This window comes from Ochotona princeps, chromosome 2 (assembly GCF_030435755.1).
Source record: "Ochotona princeps isolate mOchPri1 chromosome 2, mOchPri1.hap1, whole genome shotgun sequence".
NCBI lineage: Eukaryota > Metazoa > Chordata > Mammalia > Lagomorpha > Ochotonidae > Ochotona > Ochotona princeps.
Window position 1 is genome coordinate 113,754,485 of NC_080833.1, and position 16,733 is coordinate 113,771,217.

A 16,733-nucleotide genomic window follows, 5' to 3' on the forward strand; every position below is an offset into this window, starting at 1 on the left:
AAGGGGAAGGAGGAATAGATTGTGTTTATGCGTCTTTTTCCTCCCTGGGTTCGTAAGCAGGGATTGCATTTCTGTAACCACCCCCAAGCAGCACATAGCCTAATGCTCAGGCTTACCAAAAGGCTGCTGGGTGAAGAATCCATAAGCCCAAACACAGGTTTCCCTCTCTGATAGAGCTGTCTGGGGGGCTTCTAGACTTTCTCTCACTGACACCAAGCATTGCAAAGTTCTGCACTCCTTCACCTAACCTGGGCACCCTGTGATGTGGGTTATCTGCACATGTCCACAGTCTGTGGTATACGAGACAGTGGCAGTTCAGGAAAGCTGTCTTCCTTTCCCTGTGTGGATCTCGTCTCCAAAAATGTAGTCCCCGCCTGACCTGAAGGCAGCCCGGGTACATGGCAAGCCCCTGGCATGGCCCTCTGAAACCCAACACCTTATTCTCAAAATACACCAGGGCTGGTATTTTCCCAAAGCAAGGAGCCTCTTAAGAAACAGCCCGCATGCCAGCTTCCTTTCCTTGTTTTTTTTTTTTCCCCCTCCTATGAGGGGGTGAGGAGGCGAGCTCTAAGCTGTCCAAGAGGAGGGATTTGGGCTAAAAATAGCTTTGGCGTGTGGCTCAGCCTCTAGTGGTACCCAGGACTGGGGAGGGGTGGGGGATGCTGTGGAGCTGTCGCCAGACTGGTTGCCATGGAAACCAGGAGGAGCAGGGGAGCCTGGGAAGTGGGGATGACACAGATAGCAAGTCCTAGTCTGAGCTGCCGCTACATCTAGAAGAAACAGCGGTGTCTGCGGCTCCCCCATCTGAGGGGGCCTGGTGGGGGGCGGTGTCAGGGGCATGGACACCACCCCCCAAAGGGCTCTGCTGCTGCCGGCTACTCTCCTCTCCACACACTGTGAGTTGAGTTGCGGGGGGACTTGGGGTTTGGGCCCCTATATCCAAGGCAAGTCAGGGTTTGGGAAGAGCTGGTTCCCAAGGGAGTTTTTCCCAAATCTCATTTCAAAACCATAAGTCCCCCTTACTGCCCAGAGCTCTTTCCAGGGAGGAGCAGGAGGAGTGCAGGAAAATACGCTAGTGAGGTCTTTGGGAAGGAGTTACGGCATGCCCACAAAACGAGGAGCAGCAGGCTGGAGGGACTGGAATTACTGGAGGAAGATGCGGCTGACCCAGGAAGGAACACAACAATCTCACCCCTTTCCTTCCCTAGGAGAAGAATGCAGCTCCCTACTCAGGAGGGCAGGGGGGATACAACCAGAAGAAGGTTCTCTCAGATCTCTAGGGCAAAGGACAGGGAGAGGACTTTAGGGGCAACAACGCACGGGGGTGCCCTCCCTGGGAGGCTGCCGGGATGCCCACTTGGGGGCTGAAGCTATAATGATTAGGCTCTGGGTACCTTCCCTCACTACCTGGGGTCTGTGAGGATGTGCATGCTTTGTGATCACTTCCTGAGGACAGTCTGCGCTTTGGGAAAGACATGAGACTCACTGTGGGGGCAGGAGAAGGCCCTAACCTGCTGTGGCCACACGGCCAGCCTCCAGGGAAGCAAGTGTTGGGGTGCCCCTGAACTCCACCCAAGTTCCGACTTTTTCATTTCTCTTCCTGCCCTCTGCCCCAACACATCTCCTTCTGCAGAGGCGGTCTGGTGGCACAAGCTTCTAGGGTGCTGGGCACTGACCATCCACACCTGGCATATTCTCCCAGGACTTGGTCCAACACTTAGGCCTTTTGCGATCCTTATGCCGTCCCCAACTGCCCGCCAGTGCAGGTTTCCTAGGAGGGCAGGACAATACCCAGGAAAGAGAAGGAAAGATGGAAGAATTCAAGATCTTCATTCTAGACCTTTCTTTGCATGGCTCATACCTCAGAGGAGACCCAGGGTACCCAGAAAAGGACTGTGGAGTTGTCTCTCAGAGCAGATGGCAGCTCAGAGCTCCTAGTGGGGGAAGACTTCGGAGACAAGTCAGGTGGGCTTCGCTGGGTGTGTGGGCTTGTGGGCATATGGTGGGTGTAGGCAGGGATGTTAGGATAGGCAATGGAAAGTAGGAGGCTGGCGGGGAACAAAACTCGAGCAGGTGGGGAATGAATGTGGGTGCCTATTGCTCCACTCACTCTGATTCTGTACCCATCATGAAGAACAGTAGAGTCGAGGAGTGCAAGCCTACCTGGAACTCTGTGCTTGCAGTAGCCTGCTTGTGTGGCTCTCACAGCCTCCACCTCCCTCCCCATTTTTAGGCTGTTTCTACTCCCCTCTGCGAGCCCCTTGAGACAGGGAGAGTGAGGCAGTGGTTCAAGGAGGAGAAAGCTGGGAGGACTTTGTATGTGATATCTTGGGGGTGAACTCTGAAATAGCCTGTTGGACTGGGCGCGGGGCAAGGGAAGAAAGAAGGGGCCATGGATGACAGCCACAGAAAGAAGGGAGGAAGGCCTTAGGATGGGAAGGGCTGGCTCTATGCTGGAGGGGAGACATAACCTCCACTCTTAGGATACCAGAAAATTCCTTCCAGCATGGGTCGTTGCCAGGATGCCCACAGTATCTTCCAGTTCGTGTCCCTGACACCATTTGATTCTCCCAACTTGCCAAGGACTGTGTGTATGATTCCCATTCTTCTGATCGAAAGAGCGAGACTGGGAAACCAAGCGACTCGTTCAGGGGCCACCCAGCCACTTGGAGTGGGAGGGAGGTTGGCTTGGAAACTCCGAGCCTCTGCCCACCTCTACCTCCACGCCCGCCAGGGCGTCCATTACCCCAGCAAACCTTTCTTGCAGCCCCTCCAGGAGCCCAACACTCTCTGAGCGCGCTGGCACGGAGCTGCCCGCCGCCGCCGCCATGGCGCAGGAGAACGCCGCCTTCTCGCCGGGGCCGGAGGAGCCGCCGCGCCGCCGCGGCCGCCAGCGCTACGTGGAAAAGGACGGCAGGTGCAACGTGCAGCAGGGCAACGTGCGCGAGACGTACCGCTACCTGACAGACCTGTTCACCACGCTCGTGGACCTGCAGTGGCGCCTCAGCCTGCTCTTCTTCGTGCTGGCCTACGCGCTCACCTGGCTCTTCTTCGGCGCCATCTGGTGGCTGATCGCCTACGGCCGCGGGGACCTGGAGCACCTGGAGGACACGGCGTGGACGCCGTGCGTCAACAACCTCAACGGCTTCGTGGCCGCCTTCCTCTTCTCCATCGAGACGGAGACCACCATCGGCTACGGGCACCGCGTGATCACCGACCAGTGCCCCGAGGGCATCGTGCTGCTGCTGCTGCAGGCCATCCTGGGCTCCATGGTGAATGCCTTCATGGTGGGCTGCATGTTCGTCAAGATCTCACAGCCCAACAAGCGCGCCGCCACGCTCGTCTTCTCCTCGCACGCCGTGGTGTCGCTGCGCGACGGGCGCCTCTGCCTCATGTTCCGCGTGGGCGACCTGCGCTCCTCACACATCGTCGAGGCCTCCATCCGCGCCAAGCTCATCCGCTCGCGCCAGACGCTGGAGGGCGAGTTCATCCCGCTGCATCAGACCGACCTCAGCGTGGGCTTCGACACGGGCGACGACCGCCTCTTCCTCGTCTCGCCGCTCGTCATCAGCCACGAGATCGATGCCGCCAGCCCCTTCTGGGAGGCGTCGCGCCGGGCCCTGGAGAGGGACGACTTCGAGATCGTCGTCATCCTCGAGGGCATGGTGGAAGCCACGGGTGCGGACAGGCCGGAGGAGGGCTTAGGCAGCGGATGGGCAGGGCTGAGGGAATGGTGGCAGGGGATGGAGGGAGAGGTGGAGGTGAGATAGGCGGCAGAGGAGGTGCAGAGGAAAACCAGCCTCAGAGAGTCAAGGAAAAAAAAAGTGTGTTGGAATTCGAGCAGAGGTGTGTGTCCTTTGGAAGACTAATCGTAGCAGCAGGTGCCTGCTGAATGCTCTGCACAGTTCCCAAGTTCGTTTCATTCCAACAGGAGCCCCAGGAAGGCGATCTCTTGCTATTGTGCTCAGTTTTCAGAGGGTTTCAGCAACTGCCTGCTGCTGTAAGGCACGAAGTGGTGACCCTCCCTGAGTGGCTCCCAGACTGTCTGGCTTCAGCACCTTAAGTGGTCTGCAGCTGAAAGAAGGGTTTTCCGGTGAGAGGTCCAGACTCCTGGAGCTTAAATGGCAACAATTTTATTTCTAGGACCAAAGTTAGTCCTAACTGGACCTTAAGAACAGGTTAATACCTGCTCATTCCTGCCTCAGTTTCCCTGGTCATCAAAAGACTTTCAACTTCCGTGGAACAAAAGAAACACCACTTCTAACCCCTTCCTAGTCAGGCCTGCACAGTGCAAGGTGTTTTTTTTTAATTTATTTATTTTTATTGGAAAGACAGATTTACAAAGAGAAGGAGCAACAGAAAGATGTTCTGTGCGCTGGTTCACTCCCCAAGTGGCTGCAACAGCCACAGCTCAGCTAATCCAAAACCAGGAGCCAGGAACTTCTTCCAGGTCTCCCATGCGGGAGCAGGGTCCCAAAGCTTTGGCCCATCCTCGACTGCTTTCCCAGCCTCCAAGCAGGGAGCTGGATGGGAAATAGAACAACCGGGACCTGAGCCCATATGGGATTCGGGCACATGCAAGACGAGAACTTTAGCCACTCAGCTACCGTGCTGGGGTCCCCAGTGCAGGGTGTAGGGTTAGGTAAGAAAAAGTTCGGGGTAGCAGGTTCAAATGAGGCCCCGTAGGACTTGAGATTCACAGGTTGGAGATAAGGAAACTAACCGCCTGCCTCCCTGGAAAACAGAAGGTCCACAAGAAGGCTTTGCAGTTCAGGACCGCTGTTAACCCAGGTGGCCCTTCTGACCTGCTGATGCCTTCAGACCCCTCCCTGACCCCTTCACCCTACCTTTGCCTCAGTGTTCCCCTGCTTGACTCTGCTGACCTCCTTCCCCGCCCCCCACTCCCCTAGGCCTTCTCCTCTCTGCAGCTCCTCAGGCAGCGTCCTTCCAAGGTGAGCCCTCTCCTTACAGAGATCTCTCTTTGTACCCCTGGCTCCTGTCTGCTCCCTCTCTCCCTCACAGCCCCTGAGGTCTCTTCTTCCTCTATCCCCTCCTCCCTCCTCCCCTCAGCAGATACCCCCTTTTCCAGCCTTCACCCCGGAATACCAGGTTCCCAGAATGTCTCGGGGTTAGGCCCCTGTACTGAAAACATCTCCAGCTGGCCCACACCCACCTTTCTGTGCCCCAAGTTACAAGACAGAGCAAGCAAGGGTCCTAAGGAATGACCTACCCCGGTCAGTGTGCTGACCCAACAGGGCTAGCTAGGAAGACTGGGGAGGGGGCGGTGGAGAGAACAGGGATGGGAAACCTCTGATTTTTCTAGAGAGATGAAGTTGGAAAGGGTGATAATATTTTGGGTGAGAGAGTCAGGATTCAAAAGTGCTTTTGAAAAGCAAGAATAATGAGCCAAAACCCAACAAGATGACATTTAAAGGGAATAAATATAAAATTCTACATTTAGGCTTTTTAAAAAAATCACTTATGTAAGCACAGCATGGGAGAGCTGTGGCGAAAAAAGAACTTGGGGGAGGGGGGTTTAGTTGGCCACGGGCTTGATGTCACAGCAATGTGATGCAGCTTCCAAATACATTTATGTAATGCATTTAAAAAGCACTGTGGCCAGAGAACGGAGAGAGAGATGATGATGACGACAAGCCCTCTCTTAAGGCATGATCAGAGAATTTATCACACTCAAAGAGTTTACTCTAAGGGTCTTCCATGGCCATTCTAGTTTGCAATCAAGAAAGCTAAATTTTTGGAAACCAGGCTAAATAAGGAATGGAGGAGGGAGCCAGGGGTGTTCAATCTGAAGGAGACATGAGGGAAGCAAACACTCCTGTTTTCAGATACTCAGAGGGCTGTCAGTTGGGGTTGGGAGTGAAATCAAGGGGTGGAAATTTCAAGAGGCAGATTCTGTTTGAAGAAGAACCATCCAACTATTAGGGCCTTCACAGAAAGAAGTAGGCTTCTTATGAGGTGGTAGGCTCCTGATCTTAGGGGGTAAGATGCCCACCATTGGCAGTGCTCCAGCGGGAAGCCCCGTGTAGAGGCGGATTTGAACCAGATGACCCCTCCACTTAGTTTCAAGGTTAAGCTTCTGCAGTTGGCATCGGCACTGGGGAGGAGGGGAAATTGCGGGCTGAAGACTGAGGGGAGTCCAGGCAAAGGAGAAGAAGCGATGGGGCTAGGCAAGAACAGGAGTTGAGAAAGGAAAGAAAATGGGTTGGAACACAGGGAAGCCTGGCAGGGGATTTAGGGAAGTGTATCGAAAGGAGACTTGGCAGTGACTCCCGCCCTCCCCCTCCCTTCTCCCTAGGAATGACGTGTCAAGCTCGGAGCTCCTACCTGGTGGACGAGGTGCTGTGGGGCCACCGCTTCACATCAGTGCTGACCCTGGAGGACGGCTACTACGAGGTGGACTATGCCAGCTTCCATGAGACCTTTGAGGTGCCCACACCCTCCTGCAGTGCCCGAGAGCTGGCAGAGGCTGCAGCCCGCCTGGATGCCCATCTCTACTGGTCTATCCCCAGCCGGCTGGATGAGAAGGTGGAGGAGGAAGGCTCGGGGGAAGGGGCAGGGGAGGCAGCTGAGGCTGACAAAGAGCAGAACGGCTGCCTGCCACCTCCAGAGAGTGAGTCCAAGGTGTGACCCGTTTGCTCCAGACCCCTGTGGCAGACCAGGAGCCAGACACAGGTAGATGGGAGCTGGCTAGCAGAGGTGGAGGGGGCAGGCAAGCTCCCTGGGAGTATGCAGATGTGGCAGAGACCCCCCTCAAAAGCTGGAGGGTGGGATCCAATACAGAACACAGAGATCCTCATGTGAGAATGGAGGGCAGAGAGGGTAGACGTACCAATCTGTGTTTGACCTCCACGTCTGCTCACAGGTGGATAGGTGGACAGAGAGATGGACTTATGGGGGAATAGAAGGTGGTGGCAGATAGAGGCAGCTGCTGCATGGGACCAACACAGACCAACAGTTGGTGTACTCATAGAATACTCCCCACAAAGTATCTTTGTGCAAGTTCTAGGAAGATATCCCTTTCCTTCCAACACAGCCCTAAATCAGGGATGCACAGCTTTGGGAACAGGATGTGGGGTGGAGTGCAGCCTCCACTCACTTCTTCAGCCTGCCTCCCTGTGTATGTCACAGCTGTCCAACTGGACCCTGTAATCCAAGAAGGAGCAGAGGAGAGAAAGCTCCATAGGCGTGGGCACAGATAAGGGGTGCCCTCCCAACTCTACCCCTCCCACTGTGGCAGTCTGAGCACGAGGTGAAGGACTGTATGGGAGGAAGACAGCAGCAAAGGTGTTAGTGACCTAGGTCCTGAGGCAAGGAAGCTGGCCAGGAAGGAGAAGAGAGCCGGCACCCTGGAGCAGAGCCTGGGAAAAAGGACCCCGGGGATGGCTGTTTTCTGACAGTGGTACTGTTTTCTGACAGTACCACTTCAGGGGCAAGTAGGGAGAAAGAAGTTCCAAGAAGGAGAAAAAGGACCATGAGAAAAATGTAGAAAGTGAGTTTGCTAGGGGCAGGACACCAGGGGTCCTTGGGAAGGCAGAGTTTGTCCTGAGGGCACCACTGAGCAAAGTCCCTCAAATCATTGATCAGTATGGTGGAGAGCATACCTTCTAAGACCTGGCTTTTATGCCAGGGTATTCGTGGCCTATACCTAGGACAGCTGAACAAGGTCGAGTTCCAGCTGAGACCTATTCAATCTCTCACAGCAGAGGGTGGAAGGGTTGTGTACACCCGCAAGCAGAGGATTGAGTAACCCAGAGGTAATGACGTAAACTCACAGTTTGAGATGGTCTGAATGGATCAGTCATCTAGAGAGCATGTTTGAACACAGGTTGCTGGGCCCCACTCCCAGGGTTTCTGACTCAATAGTTCTGGATGGAGACCATCAAGAATTCTCTGCCAACCAGTTTCCAGGTCATGCTGACGCTGCTGGACCTGGGGTGGGGGAGGGGCACCCTCAGAACTGCTGCTCTAACAAGGTCTTGGAGGCCCTATCAGAAGTTCCTTGGGGCAGTAGTCAGAAAATGGTAAAGGGAGGTGTGTGTGTGTGTATGTGTGTGTGTGTGTGTGTGTGTGTGTGTGTGTGTGTAAGGGGACCTGAAACCCAGACCTAAGGGCTTCACTTCCTGCCCAGTGGGGACAGGATAGTAACAAGAGGTAGCTTTTAGGAAGATGAATGGGCAAGACAGGCAGGCCATTGTAAGGGCTTCAGATGATCCACGGGAGAGTTGTAGCAGCAAAGACCCCAGAGGCAGAGGAACAAGTCTCCTGTCAGACTGCAGAGGCAGAACTGACCCATGAAGGTGAGAAAGGAGTGTGGACGCCTGGCTGTCCTGCCCAGAGAGGACAAGGGGGCCCGTGGAGGTGTCCGTTCCTACCCCACCTCCAGCCCTTCCTGGTCTCATCCCGGCCACGCCAGGATGAGGGGGGGACAGCAGTGGCAAGCGAAGGAAGGGCAGAGTGTCCAGAGAGGTTAGCTCCTGCAGCAGAGCATAGCCCAACGAGCAGGACTTGTGATGGGCCAGCCCCAGGCAGGAGGCCGGGGTTCCCTGGAAGGAAGCAAGTGGGGCATTCACAGAGAGATTCAGAGGATGCAAGCTGCAGTCTTCTCCCTTCCATCTAGGCATGGGACATCTTTGTCTCACGTCAGCATGCTGCCCAGGTCCCCCTCAGACAGGGTTTCTGAATGCTGGCATTGGCTGTCCCCTCCAGAACAGGTGGATGTTGCACAAGACGTGGGGAGTGCTTTCGGTTGGATTCAGAGCAGCAGGTGCAGTGTAGACAGGTATGGGAGCTGCCCAATCCCCCTCCACACAGGCGCTTTGTAGTTAACCCACTGGAACTGACCCGGAAGGAGAACTGAGGCTAGGTCAGGCCTCCTCCTGTCCCCTGGACGTCACTGAGAGCCTGCCACGCACCTCTTTGCTCCCATCACCACTCAGGGCACCACCATGCAGTGCAGAGTCAGGAAGCCTGGGTTCTGGTCCTCACTCTGTCACGGAGTAGCTCTAGGACTGAGGCAAAGTCACAACATTTCTCCAGACCTGTTTTCCCATCTGTAAAAATGACACTTAGCAAACCAGCGATGCTCAATAAATGTCTGAATAACTGATCTGAAACTGGTACACTGGGCGCCTCCTAGGGTGCAGTGTAGCCGAGCACAGCTGAGCAGGGGTGGGGGAGCCCTTTGGAGCGGGGCACAAGCAGGTGCAGCAACTCTCTGGGCATACGGGTCCTCCTGACCGCCACCCAGGTGGCTGTGTTCTGGGGCTTCTATTGTCCTGCTGTCAGACAGGATGATTAAAGTCAGGAAAAAACAGCCACCCCAGGGCCTGCTGGGAGGAGGCAGGCCCGACACTAGCCTGATCAGGACGATGAGCCTGGCAGAGTGCTGAGGATCAGTGAAGGTCGGGGAGTTCAGGACAGCACCTGCTGGAAGCCCTTATCTTCTACTGTGGACGGCTGGGGAGAGAGGGACCAAGCTCAGCCAGAACTCCCCCTCCCTTTCCATGCTTTCTCTCAAGCAGAAGCCCAGTGTGGAGCTGGCTCAGCACTGACAATTCCGGCAGCAGATGGGACCCAGGTGTCCCCTCCAGGGGTGGGCGGCATGGCCCACAGAGGCCAGATGGTGTCTGGTGGGGGGAGGAGCCGGGGCTGTCCAGAATAGGCCTCCAGGCCCCAGCACACCCCCAGCCTGGGACAGCCTCGTGGCAAGGGAAGACACAGCCAGGCCTGGGCTTTATAAAACATGTTTATTCACATTTTAGAAAAACTAATTCTAGGACAGGGACTGGCCTCCTTGGGGAATAGGTGTGAGATCAAGAACAGGCGGCCAGAAGGGGGAAGAGGGAGGCATTTTGAGAGGCGAGGAGTAGGCATCCCAGTCTGGGCTGGAGGTTGGGGGTGGGGGAACAGGTCAAATAAATTAACAGGGCAGCGGGTGGGCAGATGGAGAGGGTGTCCAGTCAACCACAGGAGGGCTTGGAGCCGGACTGGAAGACAGGCAACACCTGCAAGAACTGGAGAGGGTGTACAGCGGACTGAAGAGAGCCCTGGGTGAGACTCCTCAAACCTCCCATTCTAACAGGAACCTGCAGAACCCAGCTGCCTGCTCCTCTCCAGGTGGGGCAGGGAGAGGGCAGTTCAGCTTGGGACTTAGGGGCAGGAGACCTAGGCAGATAGGACCAGGGCTGGGGCGGGGAGTCTCTTCCCTCACCTGGGGAGTGAAGGGTCACCGTTTCCGTAGCCGCTTCATGAAGCAGCAGGTGATGGTGCCAAGGATGATGGCACCGGTGACTAGGGCGACCCCTGTGCCCACCAGCAGGGGTACAAACAGGGTGTCTAGGGCTGGATGAGAAAGTATGGTTCTGCTCAGATGGGTGCCCTTGTGTGCCCCCCGCTGTCACACCAGTCACCCAGCTCCACTGTGCATACACCCCCTCCCCACCCACTGCTACCCTCTTGGCATCGAGTCAGCATAGCCATGGGTACAGATAGGCACAAAGGGTATTTAAGACTTTGAGCAAGCAATGTGGAGGAGACAGAGGCTGGGAGCAGGATCAGAAAGTGGAAGGGAAGGGGCAGGGGCTGGGGGGATGGGGAACCACTCACCATGTGTGTAGGGATAGACTGTGACAGGCCCGGAGCGGGCACTGCCAGCCTGATACCAGCTGTAGTCGGCATGCTGCACCCAGGCGCTGGGAGCGCAGTGGTACACGCCTTCATCCTCAGGCCCCAAGCTGTGCAGTCTCAGCCGGTGGCTTCGGGGTCCCACCAGCTCCACACTGACAGGGCCTCCACCAGGTCGGACCCCCAGCTCTACCACTCCATCCTGACCCACACCGCCCACCAGCTGGGCAGGGGAAAAGCTCAGGTCCCCCTCCTCTGCTCGCTCCACCCACCAGCTGGCAGCCAGCCGGAGTCCTGGGGGGCCGCCCCGCACAGAGATGTTGCACAACAGGGAGGCGGTCTCCCCCCGGTACACGGTGCCCCCTGCCAGCCACGCCACAGCCTCCAGCACCACACCTGCAGGACAAAGGACATGAAATCAGAGGGCGGGGGGCGAGGCCTGGTGCAGGGGAACTCAGGGTGTCCCTATAATTGCAGCAGGAGAGGAGCAAGACAGTGAGGCATGGCAGCGACTGATGCAGAGGGAAAGGGCATGGAAATGGAAGGCAAAGCCATTCTCACCTTCTTCCCGCACATGCACAGGGAGAGGCCGGGAACGGGCACTGGCTGCCTCACGAAGCCGAGCCCCAGAGCCTCGAACATAGGCTTTGGCGAGGCAGCGGTAGGTGCCGGCATCTGCGGGCCTTGCAGCCTCCAACCGCAGCCGGTAGGTCCTGGACGCCACCTTCTCCATGGCAATGTGCCGGCCCTCATAGCCAGGGCCCAAGCTGCCCACACCCTCAGTGTCCAGCTGGGCTACCAGGCGGTCAGGTCCAGGCGCCCCTGCTGGGGCCATCTCCCAGCCCACGGAGTACACAGCATGACGGCCTGGTGGGGGCAGTGCCCCTGACACATTGCACAGCAGCTCCAAGGGTTCCCCTGGGCCAATGCGACGTTCCCCAGGCCCCACGGTCACTGCCAGTTGGCTGGCTGAAACAAGGGAGGGGAGAAGGCTGTCACAGCAGTATCTGGTTCCCCAGCTGCAGTTTCTTGCCCAGCTGCCCCTCACTGGGTGTGACCATCCCCAGGACCAAGGGATGTGAAGCTCATCCCTACCCATGGCCCTGCCATGCCCGCCCCTAACATCTGGGCGGAGGAACCCTGTCATGGGTAGCGAGGAAAATGAAGCTGATAGGATTTGCTCAAATCAGAGATGACCTCAAGTTCACTGATCAGCCCACTCAGCTTCAGGGTCAGGGGAAGGGAACATATGGGCACTCACACAGCGTCTGCACGTCCACGTGAGCCAGGATGGCCCTCTTCTCAGCGATCTGGGCCCAGCTGCCATCAGGATCCTGAATCCACTCAGCAGCAGTGCAGTGGTAGGTGCCTGCGTCGTCGGCTTGCACACCCCCCACCACCATGCGGTACCTATCCGTCCCCTCCTTGCCCAACCGCAGCTCCCCTGCAGCCAGGCGCTCCGCATAGGGAGCTCCGGCCTCCACCGCCAGGTCGGAGCGCAGTCCCACCACTTCCTGCAGCGTGGCTCGCCCCACCGGTGCCTCGGGTATGGCTCGTCCGAAGGACACGGCCAAGTGTGTGTGCTTCTGTGTGCTGGTCCGCGCCTGGCAGCCCAGCGCCAGCTCCTGGCCTTCATGCACTGTCAGGCGTGGGGGTGAGGCTGGGGCCTGACGGCCTCGGGGCCCTGGGGGCGCGGCAGACACCTGTAGCATATCTGGAAGAACTGGGGAATGACAAGAGCTGGAGTGAGGGAGGGCTGGGAGTTGGCAGCTCTTGTCCTGTTTCCTCTGGGCAATGCATTTCCCTAGGGAGACCCTGAGCTCCTGGGGGGCAAAGACTGCATGTTATATGACTATTCCCTAACTCCGTCAGTGCCAACCATAGGGCTCGGCACACCACAGGAGCTCAATAAATAATGGTTGATCTTCGTGGCACCAACCCACTGCTTACTCACTTTTACGTTCCAGGCTGACCCTTCATGGAAACACTCAGAAAACACAAAGATGTGTACAAGAGCAAGCCTGTCAGCTGGTCCCACTTCTACCCTACTTCTGGACTCTGCAGGAGTAAAGCCTATTCAACGCACCCATTTGGGAGTGGACAGAGGCCAGGACAGCTTAGAGACACTTCCCCACCTCCCCTCCTCCCAGGAGATACTTTGATAAGAAAAGCAACGAATTGTGATCACAAGATCTGGGTTCTAGTCCCACACTAGCCACTGACTCCCTGAGTGGCTTTATGGAAGTCACTTGGGCTCTTTGGGCAAAACCCAGGGGGTGGTTAGACAGCTCCCAGCTGGTTCTGACTTTCTGGCCCTGCCCCGTCCAAGGACCCAGTACCTCGCAGCTCCACCTTGCCGCTGTAGCTGCCCAAATAGCGGGTATCAGTGGAAGGCGTGTAGCACTCATAGACCCCTGCATCCTGGGCCTGCAGGCGGGCAATCTTGAGCACCACAGCATCACCCTGTAGCCGCTGCACCTGCACTTCACCAGCGGCCACACGGGGCCCGAAGATGGCATAGGAGAACCGGGCATCCCTGGTACTGACAATGCCCAGGGCAGCCTCTGGAGCCTCAGGTCTGTACAGGAACCACTCGAAGTCCTGCTGGGCAGGGCCCTCGTAGCCACTCACATTGCAGGCGATGGAGACGGCTGTGCCAGCCACACGGTACAAGGGCCCCTCAGGGACCAGCACCTCCCGGGCACTACACCTGACTCCTGTGGGAAAGCAGAAGGAGTTGGCAGTGCCGGGGCTCCCCATTCCATGTCCCCAGTCACCACCAGCACCATCCTTGATCCCTGCCTGTGAAAGGAAAAGAAACCTTGGAAGGACTGGAACACTGAGAACAGGGAAGGGATTACATACCTGGATCTGCGGAGGTGGCTGAGGCCCAGGTCTGCCTCAGTCCAGCCAAGCAGAGGCAGAGCCCCGAGGGCTGCAGAGGGCTCCTGCCGCCTGACTCCACCTGTCCTGCCTTATCAGCACCTGATCACCTTTCCCATGCCTCAGTCAGATGCCTTCCTCCAGGGGCCTGGAACCTTTCTCACTTCAGGCTTCCAGAACCTACATGGGCCCCCTCCTCTACTGGAGAGGAGCTGATCAACTGGTTGGCTCAGCCATGTCACCTGGGCCAGACAATGGAGCCAGTGGCCCAAGCTGGACAGGGCACAGCCCCAGTCAGTTCTCATCACACAATGCCCTCCCCCGCTCCAGCTGTGCCATGAGCTCACTGCTCCTCCTGGAACTTCTGGGGTAAGAGCCAGGCTTTGCCCAGGCCAAAGGGGGCAGAGTAGCCCTTCCCCCAGTGCCAACCTTTAGGCCTGGCCAGCTGTTGCCCTAGAGACCCCAACAACCGCCAGACAAAAACCTTTATTTGCGTACGGATTGCACTTGTAGGTGGGGAAGCACAAAGCTCCCAGCTGCCATTTTCTAGTTCTTTCTCCTCTTCACCTGCCCCCACCCCATACCCAACGGCACCCCAGCATACGCTCCAGGCAACCGTGGAGGGCTGCTTCCTTCTCTTGTCCTTTCCTTCCATGGCTCCCATTAGATAAGCTCAGATGTGAGCAGGGCGGCCTCAATCCTCTCCTCCCACTTTACAAAGGAGAAAGGTGAGGTGAGGGGCCCAAGGGGCCTTGGCCAGGGCCTTGCTGCCCCTGGATGACTCCTACACACCCCTGCAGAGGGGGCAAACCCAGGCAAGAAAACGGGGAAACTCCAAGGTCTGAGTAACTCCCAGGCTTCCGGGGGGATATCCATGCCAGGCTGCAAGGGCAGCAGGGAAAACACCCAGCAGTCTGTGATCCCACTGCCCTCCAGCCCCTCTAGGAAAGGTCCTCTCACCTCCCACCACCACCCCCGCTTTTAGCCCCTTCCTTCTTCCTCTGGCTGGGTCACAGGAACTCATGGTCAGCTGGAGCAGGACACAGGCCGGCCACGGGACATCAGGTTCCAGCCTCCTGTCCAGATGGATGGCCCAGGACCATCCCTTACTCTCCCAGGCCTGCTTCCACCCTGAATCTGTGACTCAGACCCTGCTGGGGCACATTTCCTAATCAGGGTGAAGGCCAGACAACCAGGCTGCCACCTTCCCCGGCTCCCCCCTGGGGGCAGACTGCTGAGAAGGGCCCCTCCGCCCTCTCTGGCTCCACAGTTGCTGATGCCCTGAGATGCCCATGGGAAAGTGACCCTCCCAGCTTCTGGAAATCACAGCTCGCTCTCTCGCTCTTTCTCTCTCTCTCTCTCCCTCCCTCCCCAGCCGGGCGCCCTCGCCCCTGAGGCGGATCCTGGCAGGTGAGTGCCCAGAGCATCTCTGAGCGCCACCCCTCCCCCTAGCTCCAGCCCCAGCCTCTCCCAGGCTCTTCACTCTCTGCTCCATGCTGCCCCCTGGAGAAAACACGCCTAGTGCTAGGCGACCAGCTCTTCCCCAGCTCCTTCCTCTCTCTCTCTAGGCCCATCTGCTTCCCTCCCAGGGACTCAAACCAAAGGCTCATCCCAGCCCCGAGGGCACCGGGGCATGAGGCAAGGCAAATGGAGGCGGGGACTGAAGTTCCCCTCAACCTGCGCCTTCACCCAACTCTGAAGTCAACACCCTCTCCCCCCAGCATCCAGCTCCTCTCCAATTGGCTCCTCCAACTCCGCCACCCGGGGCTCTCCTGTTTCAAGCTCTTGGGTCTCTTGGGCATCAGGTAGTTTCACGTCTCCCCCCACCACTTTCTCCCCCAGACACCTCCTACAGAGCCTCTGTGGTCATTGCCCACCCGCAGCCACCTTCAAGGTGGGCCCCGAACACCGCCCCTCCCCCACCCCATGTAAACACCCAGACTGCAGCTGGGCTACTGGGAGCTCACAGCAGCAGTCTCCAAGGAGCCTAGCTTCATCTGAGGCAAAGGGTGTGACAACCAGAGGGGCTGCGGCACCCCGTGCCATCTGGGACACCTGACGGCTGGCAGCTGGGACAGGAACGGGGCGGAGATGGGAGCTGGGAGTGGAAAGTGCCCCAACCTCTGATAAAGTGCATGGGGGGGCAATTAGGAACTTCAAAGATTGTGGGCAGCAGAGGCTCCCGGGCCTCCAGCCAACTCTGATGCAATTATGCAGCCGGGCGGGCACTGCCCACGCAGCGCGGACACCCTAGACCGGACCCCGGGGCGGGAAAAGACCGGCAGCCCTTGGTTTGCGGCGACCCCAGGACCTGCGTAAGCCGGCTGAGCAGCGGGCCTGCCTCCCGGAGGTCCGGGGTGCCCCAGCCCCGGGCCTGGAGCTGGGGAGTCCGCGTTCTCCCCACACGGGGCTCGGCTGGCGGTGACGGAGAGCAGCGGGGCGCCAAGCCCGGGAAGGCTGGGACACCCGTGACGGAGAAGGGGGCTGCGAGGAGTTCTAAAACGCAGGGAAGACAGTGGGGCCGGGGCGGGGGCCGGGCTTACCCAGCGTCAGCAGCAACAGCAGCAACAGCGGCGGCGGCGTGGGGCCAAGAGCGCCCATCGTGCGCAGCCGGCTCTGAGGAGGCTCGGGGGGTCGGCGCGGACTCTGAGGGGCCGGGAGCACTGGGGGCGCATGCCCGGGTGGGGGGCAGGAAGCGGAGCAGCGCGGCGTGGGTGCGCGGAGCGGCGCCGAGCGGGAGCTGCCGGGACCCCTCCCTCCTCCCAGTCGCCTCCCGCCGTCCCTCCCGCCCGCGGCTCTGGAGACGGTTCCCGCCCCGCCCCTCCCGCCTTGGCCACGCCCCCACAGGCCCGCCCCGCCGCGGCTCCAGCCTTGGCCACGCCCCCCACAGGCCCCGCCAGACTCCAGCCTTGGCCACGCCCCCACAGGCCCGCCCCGTCGTGGCTCCAACCTTAGCCGCGCCCCCACAGGCCCCGCCAGACTCCAACCTTGACCACGCCCACATGTCCCGCCCCCTCTCCAGCCTTGGCCACGCCCCCAGACCCCGCCCCGCCGCGGCTCCAGGCCATGCTAGACTCCAATCTCGGCTCCGCCCCAGGCCCCGCTCCCACAGTTCCGGCCCCGTCACTCTTCAGCTTCTCCAGGTCCCACCCCAGGTTCCACCCCCGTCCCAAGCCCCGCCTAAGATTTCGCCCCCCGAGATTCCT

The 16,733-nt window shown here is 58.5% G+C and overlaps 2 protein-coding genes across 2 annotated transcripts; one reads left to right on the top strand and one right to left on the bottom strand.

Annotated features, from left to right (window-relative positions):
* The first annotated feature begins 838 nt into the window (after positions 1–838).
* On the top strand, positions 839–6,939 carry KCNJ9 (potassium inwardly rectifying channel subfamily J member 9). Its single transcript, XM_004589070.2, has 3 exons — positions 839–896; positions 2,768–3,678; positions 6,317–6,939. The coding sequence occupies exons 2-3, from the start codon at positions 2,829–2,831 to the stop codon at positions 6,646–6,648; spliced, it is 1,182 nt and encodes a 393-aa protein (XP_004589127.1). The 5' UTR covers positions 839–896; positions 2,768–2,828; the 3' UTR covers positions 6,649–6,939.
* Positions 6,940–9,752: 2,813 nt separating this feature from the next.
* IGSF8 (immunoglobulin superfamily member 8) lies at positions 9,753–16,320 on the bottom strand. The gene is made up of 7 exons (XM_004589071.3): positions 16,071–16,320; positions 12,984–13,361; positions 11,906–12,367; positions 11,206–11,613; positions 10,627–11,040; positions 10,232–10,362; positions 9,753–10,034 (listed from the first exon to the last, which is right to left on the bottom strand). Exons 1-6 carry the CDS (start codon positions 16,126–16,128, stop codon positions 10,247–10,249), a joined length of 1,836 nt encoding a protein of 611 aa, XP_004589128.2. The 5' UTR covers positions 16,129–16,320; the 3' UTR covers positions 9,753–10,034; positions 10,232–10,246.
* Between the last annotated feature and the right edge of the window lie 413 nt (positions 16,321–16,733).

Coding starts and splice junctions, on each gene's coding strand:
- KCNJ9 (XM_004589070.2), top strand. CDS start 2,829: ATGGCGCAGGAGAACGCCGCCTTCTCGCCGGGGCCGGAGGAGCCGCCG. Junction 3,679..6,316: donor GGGCATGGTGGAAGCCACGG/GTGCGGACAGGC, acceptor CCTTCTCCCTAG/GAATGACGTGTCAAGCTCGG.
- IGSF8 (XM_004589071.3), bottom strand. CDS start 16,128: ATGGGCGCTCTTGGCCCCACGCCGCCGCCGCTGTTGCTGCTGTTGCTG. Junction 13,362..16,070: donor GCTGTTGCTGCTGACGCTGG/GTAAGCCCGGCC, acceptor GCTTTCCCACAG/GAGTCAGGTGTAGTGCCCGG. Junction 10,363..10,626: donor AGTCTATCCCTACACACATG/GTGAGTGGTTCC, acceptor TTTCTCATCCAG/CCCTAGACACCCTGTTTGTA.